The sequence below is a fragment of the Pongo pygmaeus genome, chromosome 9, assembly GCF_028885625.2.
Source record: "Pongo pygmaeus isolate AG05252 chromosome 9, NHGRI_mPonPyg2-v2.0_pri, whole genome shotgun sequence".
Lineage (NCBI taxonomy): Eukaryota > Metazoa > Chordata > Mammalia > Primates > Hominidae > Pongo > Pongo pygmaeus.
This window is the reverse complement of record NC_072382.2, coordinates 15792709-15806505: the sequence shown is the minus strand read 5'-3', so window position 1 is coordinate 15806505 and position 13797 is coordinate 15792709. Positions and strand designations below refer to the sequence as shown.

At 39.3% G+C, this 13797-nt stretch overlaps 1 protein-coding gene across 1 annotated transcript; it reads left to right on the top strand.

The window, feature by feature from the left end:
* The first annotated feature begins 8554 nt into the window (after window positions 1–8554).
* On the top strand, window positions 8555–9500 carry LOC129007802 (olfactory receptor 5A1). The gene is given in 3 exon segments (XM_054439073.2): window positions 8555–8690; window positions 8693–8860; window positions 8863–9500. Coding segments are annotated over 3 exon segments (942 nt in total).
* The last annotated feature ends 4297 nt before the right edge of the window (window positions 9501–13797 follow it).

The window sequence follows — 13797 nt, the reverse complement described above, 5'->3', positions numbered from 1 at the left end:
AAAACTAAACCCCACTTGTATCTATTAGAATGGCAAAAAATAAAAATAAAAAACAAGTAGCATACAGTAAGTGTAGCCATTCTGGAAAACAGTATAGATATGCCTCAAAAAACTAAACTTAGAACTGCTATATGACCCAGCAATCCCACTACTGGGTATATATCCAAAGATAGTGAAATCAATACGTCAAAGAGATAACTGCACTCTCATGTTTATTGCAGCACTATTCACCATAGACATGATATGAAATCAAGCTGAATGTCCATTAATGGATGAATGGCTAAAGAATATATAGTGTATATACACTATTCTGCCTTCAAAGAGAAGAAAATTGTGTCGTTTGCTACAACGTGAATAAACCTGGAGGGCATTACGGCAAGTGAAATAAACCTGGCACAGAAAGACAAATACTGTATGCCCTCAATTATGTAAAATCTAAAAAAAATTGAACTCATAGAAGCAGAGAGTAGAATGGTGGCTATCGGGGCATGGGTGGGGGGAGCAGGGAGATGTCACTTAAAAGGTACAAAGCTTCAGTTAGACAGGAGAAATAAATTTTGGAGATTTGTTGTACAGCATGGTGACTATAATTAATGATAATGTGTGTAGTATACTTGAAAATCACTGAAAAAGTAGATTGTAAAATGTTCTCATCAGAAAAATCATAATTAGGTGAGCTGATGGATATGTTAATTTGCTTGATTTAATAATTCTTCTATGTCTACATATATCAAAACATTATGTTATATAACATAAATATATACAATTTGGCATTTGTCAATTTAAATAAATAAATAAATGAAGAGACCTAACTCTCAATAAATAAATATGTACGTACTTAAGGAATGCACGAATGAATAATTTCTCCCTTATCCATGTTTTTCCTTTGAATTCTACTCTCCAACCATTTTTTTCTCTGCCTGGTTGGATAGCTTTCTCTCCTTTAATTAGCCATGGAATTGAGATCAGTCATCCACTGTTATTGTAGCTACTTTGAAAAGACCGAAGTTCCATGTTCTCAGCTTAAGAAACAAGAGAATCAAATATTTTACTTTTTCCCCTCCACCTGAAAGCACATGTACTAATGGCTTGCTTTTTGTTAAATGTGTGGCCCAATATTACTTTTTATTTGTATGTAGCTCTCCACAGAAAAAAAGTTCTACACCTTTATATTACACCTTTATATTCCATAGCAGAATAAGTTATTTAAAATGTTTTTAGAAAAAAAATGCCCTATTTCTAATGTCTCTTTCCTGGAATAAGATAGTAGGTTTCTGTGGAAAGAAAATGGATTTATGATTGACCATATCAACACATTTATGTGAGTTTCAAAATAAATGCATGTGTCATACATTTATATGCAGTGTTTGGTATTACACAAGGTTCAAATATCAGATCAATCCCTTACTAGCATAAAATTTCGATCAATTTATTTAGCTTCTCTGAATTTCAGTTTCCTCCTCTGCAGGGGGAATTTGGGAGAACTTAGTGAGTTAACACACATAAGGCACATAGTATAGCGCTTAGCACATAGCAGGAGCTCAGGAAGGTTAAGGTCCCATCCTTTTAACATACTTCTGGCCAAATAGGTTCTACTAAGTAATGGAAAAGAGTCAATAAATATGTATTTATAGATAGGCAATGTTGCTTTATTTTGTAGAGTGGTGTTTAACCTATCCTTATGTTCCACTGCTATCCTGAGTTTTTTCATCATGTACTACCAGAAAATATCTTGATTGGCCTTGGGGGATTGGAGGCCCTAGCCACTAGGATGGAGTTTAATAAGCAACAGTTTTGGAGCTTTTAGAGTTTGCGTTCTAGACAACCCCAGAGACCAATTAACCATAAAGCTGTGAAGTTCGGGTGATACATTCCTCCCTTTCAAAAAGACCCTCAGGGGCAAATATAATGAAACATCTCCAAGGAGAGAAGAAAAAAAAAACCTCTCCCCAATTTACCCCCAAGCCCAGCTTTGAACATTTTCTCAAAATGACCCTAAATGCAGATATTAGCTGATGCCAGAAGAGCTTCTTAAAGATTACAACCTCCATCCTTTATATATCTTTTTCCTCCTTTACTCTGCCCCAAAACACACCTTCTATGCACCAAGAGGATATTTTGATCCTTGAGGAAAAAACCAGCCTCAAGCTCTCTCCAAACTCATTAGCACTTTGGGAATTGGAAGCAGCCACTGAAACCCGATTAAACTCCTTCCAAAGCAGAACAACTCAAAACAGATATCAACTAAAGGGCAGACAGAGCAGGAGCAACAGGGTAAGTGCAGTTTGCTCTTTGTCTTCATGCCCATATTAATCTCACATGATAGAATTCCCTATATCCACAAGCCCATATAGGTAACCAATAAGTTCTTTGACTTTTAGTTTTTCTCCCTGCACCTCTCAATGCTATTTGTCTTTCCTCAAATTCAGCCAAATCTTTTTTTGTACTTTTTAAAAAATAGACCTTACTTTTTAGAGCAATTGTAGAGTCACGGCAATATTGACCAGAGATTTCCTATTTATCCTTTTACTCCCACACATGCATAGCCTCCTCCATGATCAACCTCCCCCACCACGGTGGTACATTGTTACAATCAATGAACCTGCATTGGCACATTATTATCACCCAAAATCCATAGTTGACATTTGGGTTCATTCTTGGTGTTGTGCATTCCGTGGGTTTGGACAAATGTATAATGACATGTATCCACTGTTATAGGATCATTCATAGTAGCTTCACTGTCCTAAAAACCCTCTGTGCTCTGCCTGTTCACCCTTCCCTCTCCCTGACCCCTAGCAACTACTGATCTTTTTACTGTCTCCATAGTTTTGCTTTTTCCAAAATGTCTTATAGGTGGAATCATACACTATGTAGCCTTTTCAGGTTGATTTCTTTCACTTAGTAATATGCACGTAAGGTTCCTCCATGTCTTTTCATGGCTTGATAGCTCATTTCTTTTAGGTACTATACTTTTCAAGATGTCTGCTGTCTACTTTTTTGTTTTCAAGCATTCTCTGCTGTCATTTAAGTACTTAAGTAGAATATGGAAACTTTGAATGTACAGATTTTTTTGCCAAAGTTTTTTAAATGTACATTATTCTTTTTGTATTTGAGCTTTCTCCAATTCAAAACTGAAATTCCAGATAATATGCAGAAATTTAGGATTTACTTTGAAGTTTGTTGTCTGTCTCAGATAATTCTATGCTCTTGATTTATCAGTTGAATAGTTTTCCCAGTGCAGTGTTTTATTAATTGTTGTATACGATAAGCTGGACCCTGTTTGATATAGTTTGAGTGTTTTTTCCCTCCAAATCTCATGTTGAAATGTAATCCCCATTGTTGGAGGCGGGGCCTGGTAGGAGGTAATTGGCCCATGGGGTGGATCCTTCATGAATGGGGTAGTGCTATCCCCTTTGTGATGAGTGAATTCAGGCAATAGCTGGTTGTTTAAAGAGCCTGGCCCCTTTCTGTTGCTCTCTCTCTCTTGCGTCTGCTCTCACCATATGAGATGTCTACTCCCCCTTCACCTTCCGCCATGATTATAAGCTTCCTGCAGCCCTCACCAGAAGCAGATGCCAGCACCACACTTCTTGTACTGTCTGCCGAACTGTGAGCCAATTAAACCTCTTTTCTTTATAAATTATCCAGCCTCAGGTAGTCCTGAAAAATGGCCTAATACACTATTCTATATTGTCTTAAATGGGACATATTACTAAAAGAGAGCTAAAAGAGACACATGGTCTCTTCAACTGGTAATCAGTTGACTATTAAATGTTCAGTAGCTTTTTTTTAAGTCTTCAGAAAATCATGATGAATTATTAGCTTTATAAATGCATTAATTGTTCATTACAAATTTTGTGAACAGTAAACCCAGCATACTATTAGATGCTAAGGTAAAACAAATATGAAACCAATCTTTTCAAAAACCAAGGTTACTCTAAGAATGGAAATTTGCTCACCGTGATAATCTGAGTGAGGCATTTAAGAGCCTGATTCTGAAATCACAGCCCAATCTTGGTTCTTCTCTACCGCTCCCGTGATGAGCTTCCTGAAGTACATTTGAGCCCTTGCAACTACCAAGATGATTAAAAGGGAATGACATTTCTGAAGGAACCTCTATGCCCTTAAACACAGCCTCAATTATTAGTAAATAACCCAAAAAGTAATTTACAGGCCTGTAATCCAGACACACTTTACATAGCAGATTTTCCAAACACTGCAGAGGCCTCTAAACTCCAAAACCCTCCTTCTCTTTTCTCACTAATGCGATGAATGATGCCATCTGAATCTTAATTCTTGAATTAAAGTCTTGACCCCTTTAGCATTGTCACTTACATTGAGAGGAACTCCTCATTTCATCAATCATTTGTACATTCAGATAAAAGAAAGACCTGGAAGAGCATTATCTTGAGGGCACCAGGCACTGGCAGGGATGAGAGGAAAATGGCATCATGAAGTGAAGGACACCCAGATCAGGATTGATGGGGAAATCACAGAACACCTCCAACTCCACAATTTGGCTGAGGTCCTTATCATTCCATGTTTTCCTCCATCACCAACTGTGTCTGTGAAGCTCAAATGAGGCAAATTTGGTTACAAAGTTTAATACTTCTTCCAGATATATTTGATGGAAAATGAACAGAATCATAAATCAACTCTATGAGTCCCCATCAATTATCCAATATCTTCTATGTGCAAAGGTCTGTGCTAGGTGCTTGGTTTTACTGTATTATTATCTTCCCATGTCCGTCAAGGATAGTGTAGTTCACGAAGATGCTGGAACTGCATCTATGAGTCTAATGAGGTCACTGAGCCTCTCAGACTCTTCCTCTTCAGCTCTGTAAAATAGACCTGGTGTTGATTATACCTGTATCATAGAATTGTAGGGAGTCCAGGCTCCCCAAGTTTGCTGCAAGAGTGAATAAAACCTCCTTTCCCTCTCAAGGGAAGAAGCACTTCTTCGTGACAGGGTTCCATGCCATAAAGCACTCCATACGACCCTTAAGATACCTTCTCTCTAATGTTCTAAAATAAGCTCCAGGGCGTCCATATGTGGGAATAAAACTCTACATATGCTTTTTCTTTTGTTTCAATTTGTCCAGCTCCACTTTCTGTTTCTGGGGCTGGGAAATCTCATCCTTAAATACAAAATTTCTCCCTCCTGATGACAATATTCAAAACAGACTTTCAATTAACCCATCAGACCTCCAATCATTAAGTTCCTCAACCTCACTCATAAACACTTCTTACAAACCTGCATGGTCCATTAGTGAACTTCTTATTTCTCTAACATAAGCATACTTCAACCTATTACATAAGGAGGAAGGGTTTCAAAATTAATGGTCGGTTCTATCAATAATACTTTAAGGAATAGTTGCTGCTGATAACAATCACAGTCCCAGTTTATTAAGCAAACATTCTATCTCAAGACCCATCATGATCCCTTTATACATTATCTTAAGCAATTTTCAAGCTCTGTTAAGTAGTTACTGTTTGTTCTGTTGTTGTTTTGAGTCAAGGTCTCCCTTTGTCACCTAGACGGGAGTGCAGTGGCATGATCACAACTAAATGCAGCCTCAACCTCGTGGGCTCAAGCAATCCTCCCACCTCAGCCTCCTGGTAGCTGGGACCACAGGTGTATGCCACCATGCCCTACTAATTTTTCACTTTTATTTTTATTTGTAGAGATGAGGTCTCACCATGTTTCTCAGGCTGGTCTCGAGCTCCTGGCCTCAAGCAATCCTCCAGCCTCTGCTTCCCAAAGTGCTAGGATTATGGGCATAAGCCACCACACCTGGCCAGTAGCCACTGTTATTCCCATTTTACAAATGAGGAAATTGAAACTCAGAAAGGCTAAATGAGTTGCCCATCATCCCACACCTGGCAAGTGGCAGAGTCAGAATTAGAACCAGTCTTTTTCTAAAGCCTACCCAGGATCAAACCACTACCTTCTCCCACTCCCCTTTCTTCTAACCTGAATGGGTGCCGCCAGATGACCCTGAATCATAACACAGACCTCAGGTTTCTACCTTGCCAAATGGCTGTACCTCTACGGAATGTGTGAGGGCTCCCGCAGAGCTCTTTTTGTTTTAGCTCCCAATTTCTCCATGTGGCTCTACATCTGCTCTCGACTATGCCAAAGTTTGTTGCACGTTCCTCTTTTATTTCCTCGAAGGATAAAGAATCCTCTCTTGACTCTAGAAAGTTCACAAATCTTTCACAAACAGGAGCAAAACCTTAGAATATAGGATGAAGCTTAAAGTCATACTGACAATATTGTGACTAATGTGATGAATATCTAAAACTCTGCACAAATGACAGCATGATGATAGCTAAAAGGAGCTTCACATTCTCCCATTATCCAAATTTGAGGGGTTTAGCACTGAAAAATAAGTAGAAGGAACTATTGAGAGGGGAGAAATTGGCCCCAACTTCAAGGGCATCTGTGTGTGCAAGTTCCAGGAAAAAATATTAAGAATGTCAATGAGACCTTAACTGGCAATGAGTAGATGTGGATTGATTTGTGAAAATTGAGGATGTCAAAATAAAGTGGCTCTCTTAAACTAAGCAAGAAAAATTTGGCACAAATAGAGTATTACTTCCCAAATTGTGAAGTTATTGACTTGCAATGATTTCTATAATGTATACAAGTTACAAAAGTTTGTGTACTATGATACAAACACCTATGCACATAAACATATACTTGTACATAAAAACTATACGCCAAAATGTTAAGAGTTATTATTTCAGGAGATAGATCATAATGTTCAGTTTCCTTTTTTTTCATTAATCAGGAACATGATTTTTGGTTTCAATAGTTCACATTTGTATATTGATCATATTAATCAAAATATTTCACAGTTCTTTAATTTAAAAGCCAGCTAAAATAATTTCATTGATTTCCAAATTATTTGGGTTAAGAACTGAAGAAGGATCAAGATATATTCCAAACCTTTAAGGGTCATTCACCATGAGCCACATGGCCCTCTGACCACATTTTTCCTGGTACTTTCTGTAGGATTAGGGACCCAGTTTCAGAGACCTGATGACTGCAGTTCTCTTCTGATTAATGTGCATTGAGACTCAATGTGGATGTGTGAGGGGGCAATGGGAGTCCTTACTGGTGTGGATTTAATAAAATCAAGTCCCTGATCTTGAAAGATGCTGCATGCACTGAAAATTCAAACAATTTGATTGAGGATACTTTGTAACTTAGGTTTAAAATAACAACAGCAACAACAATAAATACTTATAGAACAGTTACTATGGGCCAGGCATGTTCTAAGAAGATTAGATGATACATGATGATGATGATAGATGGTAGATAGATGATAGACAGACAGATAGATGGATGGATAGATAGATAGATGATAGATAGATGATAATTAGACAGATCCTATAACAAAGTAAATACTATTGTTATCTCTAATTTTACAGAGAGATACAGTTCAAGTGACCTGGTCAACATCACACATCTACTAAGTGAAGCTGAGAATTAAATCCAGGCAGTCTAGATCCAGAGCCCACACTCAACAACTAAACAACTCAGGCCAGGGGCAGTGTCTCACACCTGTAATCCCAGCAGTTTGGGAGGCTGAGGCGGGCGGATCGCCCGAGGTCTTTCGAGACCAGCCTGACCAACATGGAGAAACCCCGTCTCTACTTAAAATACAAAATTAGCCAGGTGTGGTGGCGCATGCCTGTAATCTCAGCTACTCAGGAGGCTGAAGCAGGAGAATCACTTGAACCCAGGAGGCGGAGGTTGTGGTGAGCCGAGATCTTGCCATTGCACTCCAGCCTGGGCAACAAGAGCGAAATTCCGTCTCAAAAAAAATAAAAATTAAAAAATAAATAAATAAATAAAATAATAACTCAGAAAGCTCAGACTGAGATAAATTTGAAATTCAACCTACATTGGTATATTTGGACCCAATACTTGATGATTAAGAGTGTTTTTATATACATGTGCATTAAAAACATGCATCCTTTGCATTAAAAACATTCTATCTGATTAATCATCTCACAACTACATAGCTGAACCTAGTTCCATTGATCTTTCCTTCCTAATATTGAAACTTAGGTAAAGTAGATGAATAGTTATTCCAAGGCATGACTTGACTTACCTGAGGCACACAGAACTGTCCTAATAATTACTCATTGGTCACTTGTTACATGCCAGGCACTTAAAACAAATCTGTGAAGTAATTGCTATCATCTAGTTTTAAGGATAAATAAACTGAAGCCAGAGATGTTAGCTATCTCACCCAAAATGGTGGAGGTAGGAGTTGATCCTAGGGATTTTGGGTTCAAAATTTAGATTCATTATCAACTACACTATACTACCTAAATATTTAAGATGATGACTGCAACTGCCTTCTTTGAGAGAGAGAGACTGAGATTGAGACCAAGAAAGAGAGTCTTTGCATAAAGCTGTAACCTGTAATCCTCTGCCCTCCCTCTCAAGCATTTTGTAGTTATTTGCTAATACCACCTGTAATGTGGACTGTCATTACTATCCCAGGTCTGCATCTTGTCCTTGTGGTCCACGGGAAGCATGTCCATAACCAAAGCCTGGAACAGCTCATCAGTGACCATGTTCATCCTCCTGGGATTCACAGACCATCCAGAACTCCAGGCCCTCCTCTTTGTGACCTTCCTGGGCATCTATCTTATGACCCTGGCCTGAAACCTGGCCTTATTTTTCTGATCAGAGGTGACACCCATCTGCACATACCCATGTACTTCTTCCTAAGCAACTTGTCTTTCATTGACATCTGCTACTCTTCTGCTGTGGCTCCCAAGATGCTCACTGACTTCTTCTGGGAGCAGAAGACCATATCATTTGTGGGCTGTGCTGCTCAGGTTTTTTCTTTGTTGGCACGGGTCTGTCTGAGTGCCTCCTTCTGACTGCTATGGCATAAGACCAATATGCAGCCATCTCCAACCCCCTTCTCTACCCCACTATCATGACCCAGGGCCTCTGTACACGCATAGTGGTTGGGGCATATGTTGGTGGCTTCCTGAGCTCCCTGATCCAGGCCAGCTCCATATTTAGGCTTCACTTTTGCGGACCCAACATCATCAACCACTTCTTCTGTGACCTCCCACCAGTCCTGGCTCTATCTTGCTCTGACACCTTCCTCAGTCAAGTGGTGAATTTCCTCGTGGTGGTCACTGCTGGAGGAACATCGTTCCTCCAACTCCTTATCTCCTATGGTTACATAGTGTCTGCTGTCCTGAAGATCCCTTCAGCAGAGGGCTGATGGAAAGCCTGCAACACTTGTGCCTCACATCTGATGCTGGTGACTCTGCTGTTTGGGACAGCCCTTTTCATGTACTTGCGACCCAGCTCCAACTACTCGCTAGGCAGGGACAAGGTGGTGTCTGTGTTCTATTCACTGGTGATCCCCATGTTGAACCCTCTTATTTACAGTTTGAAGAACGAAGAGATCAAGGATGCCCTGTGGAAGGTGTTGGAAAGGAAGAAAGTGTTTTCTTAGGTCATGCATAGAAACTTATTTATCCAAACTGCTGGAGAATTAAAAGATCCAAGCCTTCAACTCCACCTCTGCCTCAGGCAAGGGAGACATTTTGTGCTCTTATTTGTGGAGACTCTTCCCTCCAGATTCCTCTCACTCTTCCTCATGATCACTTGTCTACTGACTGTGACATAGATAGCCAAAAAGGAGAAGGAATTTCTTCAGAAAAAAAAAAAAAAGGACCTCCCCAGGATAGCCTATTTTCACAATAATCACAATAACTAGCCTTTATTGGGCCCTTAGTATGTACCAGGCACAAAAGTTATTTAATTAAATACTCATTGCAGTACTAAAATACACAATGAACTATCTGTATGTTACAAAATAAGGAAACAGTGTGTCAGCAAGGAAAATTAACTTGCTTAGGATCACCAAGGAAGAGGCAGAACCCTGATTCACACCAAGGTCTTCCTGACTCCAGAGCCCACAGTCTGCCCAAACGCTGCACTCCACATTCAACAAAAAAAATAGCCCAAAAGTAGTACAAGCATATAACTCTTGTTACTGGCATATGGCAGAATCTGAAAAGATACACTATGTGTAGTTAAGGTAAATTACAAGAACAAGATGCCTACCTCATCAAATGCCCTCTCTAGGATCTCCCTGTTGAATTCCCATTATGGCTACTGAGTAATTTGCTAAGCAAATGCTGAAGGACATTCCCCTTGGCTGCCATTTCTATCTCAGCTATGTAAGGGCTGGGGAAACTTGAGTCCAGTGGTGTCACACCAATACTCTTCTTTTCTCAGTCTCAGTCCCCTAAACTTCCTATCAGTCAGTACCTCCTTGATTTTTCTTTAGTATTTCACTAAATGTTGTATTTTTTTCTTTTAATTTTATGGTATTTTATTTTATTTTAAGTTCCAGGATACATATGTAGGATGTGCAGGTTTGTTACATAGGTAAACATGTGTCATGGTGATTTGCTGCACCTATCCACCCATCACCTAGGTATTAAGCCCCACATCCATTAGCTATTTATCCTGATGCTCTCCCTCCTCCCTGCCTCCTGACAGGCCCCAATGTGTGTTGTTCCCCTCTCTGTGTCCACGTGTTCCCATTGTTTAGCTCTTACTTACAAGTGAGAACATTGGATATTTGGTTATCTGTTCGTGTGTTAGTTTGCTGAGGATAATGGCTTCCAGCTCTATCCATGTCCCTGCAAAGAACACTAATTCCTTCCTTTTATGGCTGCATAGTATTCCATGGTATATATGTACCATATTTTCTTTATCCAGTCTCTCATTGATGGGAATTTGGGTTGATTCCATGTCTTTGCTATTGTGAATAGTGCTGCAATGAACATACACATGCATGTATATTTATAATAGAATTATTTATATTCCTTTGGATATATACCCAGTAATAAGATTGCTGGGTCAAATGATATTTCCATTTCTAGGTCTTTGAGGACTCGCCACACTGTCTTCCACAATGGTTGAACTAATTTACATTCCCACCAACAGTATAAAAGCATTCCTATTTCTCCACAGCCTCGCCAGCATCTGTTGTTTCTTGACTTTTTAATAATTGCCATTCTGACTAGCATGAGATGGTATCTCATTGTGATTTTTTATTTGCATTTCTCTAATAATTAGTGATGTTGAGCTTTTTTTCATATGTTTGTTGGCCATACAAATGTCTTCTTTTAAGAAGTGTCTGTTCATGTCATTTGCCCACTTTTAGATAGGGTTGTTTGTTTTTTTCTTGTAAATTTGTTTAAGTTACCTTTGTCAGATAGATAGATTGCAAAAATTTTCTCCAATTCTGTAGGTTGTCTGTTCATTTTAATGATAGCTTCTTTTTCAGAATCTCTTTAGTTTAATTAGATCCCATTTGCCAATTTTTGCTTTTGTTGCAATTGCTTTTGACGTTTTCGTCATGAAATCTTTGCCGGTGCCTATGTCCTAAATGGCATTGCCTAGATTTTCTTCTAGGATTTTTATAGTTTGGGGCTTTACATTTAAATCTTTAATCCATCTTGAGTTAATTTTTGTATAAAGTGTAAGGAACTGGTCCATTTTCAATTTTCTGTATATGGCTAGCCAGTTTTCCCAGCACCATTTATTAAATAGGGAATCCTTTCCCCATTGCTTGTCTTTATCAGGTTTGTCAAAGATTCAATGGTTGTAGATGTGCAGTCTTATTTCTGAGATCTCTATTGTGTTCTATTGGTCTACATGTCTGTTTTTGTACAAGTACCATGTTGCTTTGGTTACCATAGACTTGTAGTATAGTTTGAAGTCAGGACGTGTAATGCCTCCAGCTTTGTTCTTTTTGCTTAAGATTGTCTTGGCTATACTATCTCCTTGATTTTAACCATGCCATTCTTTTACCAGTTCAGGACCTGCCTCCATTTCACAGTTTGGTGTCCTTTTTGATTACCACACCCTGAATTCCCCTTGCTATCTTCTATCTGAACCCATTGCTCCTATAAAATTCCTGTTTCTCCTCTTGAATAAATTAAACCTTGCAGCCCACATTGGGTATAATTTATTTGCCATCATCTCAGGGAGGTATATCCCAGGTTCCCACCTCCAGATAATTACCCTTTCATTTCAGGCACTCACAGTGGAATTGTCCCACACAACTATTTCTGTTGGTAAATCTCTCTCTCTGGCCATTTGTAACACATTCACTTTTCCATTGATGTAGGTCAATTGGATAAGTAGATATTTGATTTGATTGTTCATATAAGAGAATTAATTATTTCCTCCATATCTAGAAGAACATAAACAATGCATAGGAAAGCGGAGATCCCTTCTCAGGTTTCCCAGGTTCTTCATCCTCTAAATTCATTCCCATCCACGGCCAATAAAATGTAGAATGACTCCTACAAATCATATATACAGGTACTCAGAGACAGAGAGTTGAAATTTGCTGAGTGCTTACTAAGTTTCAAGTTCTATTCTGAACATGTCATACATGTTAAGCCATTGAATCCCCATACGCAGCCATTGACTGGAAACTGACTCAGCATGGCTCCAGAGACTAAACTCATCAACACTTTGTGACATTTCCCCCAAGTGGGCCCCTGATTAGGTTGAAGTGGGGAGGTTTTATAGTGGCAGCCAAATATACCACCCAGGGAAAATACTAGAGAAACTCAACATATGCCTCCCTCTTCTGTCTACTGGAAGTATCCCATGCCTCCATTTTTCTATTGCACATCTTCCAAAATGTAGGCCCAGAAGCAGAGGCCACAGCCATGCCTAGAACTACAGAACGATTGCCATTGGGGTCAGGCTGGTGTATGAAACTGCAACAATTAAGTCAGTAAAATTTCAGGAATGAAAAGCTGACAGTACATCTGTATATTAAGGGATACTTGCTTTACAGAAATATCAGCAAATGAATCAAAAATTTACAGGCATTTTACCATTACAAGGGAAATTCAAGAAAGAATATGAGAAGGAGAGATTGTCTGATCCTCATCCCTATTTGGTTGCAGTTACATCATTAGCTTCTTCAGGCATTATTGGGTAGTAGAGAACAGCAGGAGGCAGGGAGACAAAAATCAGCATATCAGTTTAATAATGTTAAACCGACAGATAATGTTCTGTTGGAGGACATGGCTTTGATCTGGTCCTATGGCTGCCCCACAATGTACACTAGAATTAGACAGGCTAACCCAGGAGAAGCAGGCTTGCCCTGTTGCACTAATTGCGTAGATGAGAGAAAATCAGTCTACGTGCTCCCTGCAGGGAGAAAGATCCCAAAGAAAGAGAAGGAAGATCAGAAGGCCAAGTTCTCCTGCCTAATTTTTTCCCGGATTCACCACTCCTTTAAATCAGGGGTGTTCAATCTTTTGGCTTCCCTGGGCAACATTGAAAGAATTTGTCTTGGGCCACACAAAAAAAAACACACTAATGATAGTTGATGAGCTTTAAAAAAAAATCACAAAAAAAACTTAATGTTTTAAGGAAGTTTACAAATTTGTATCGGGCCACATTCAAAGCCGTCCTGGGCTGCATGAAGCCCATGGGCTGTGGGTTGCGCAAGCTTGCTTTACATCACTCCTACCTTCCTAGAAAGGACTGAGTGAAGGAGGAGGCACAAAACCTGCATGCCATTTCAGTGTAAGTCCCTCTCCAGGAAAACAGGAGGAAAAGGGAAGGAACTCCCCATACACATACTAAGATCTTTAAAGTTACTTCACCCTGATCCTCTAAGAAGCCCTAAACTGAAGTTCCATCCACGACTATGAGGGGCCACTAGACCAGGAGGTCTCATCTAGTGGAATCCAATTTGCCAGTAT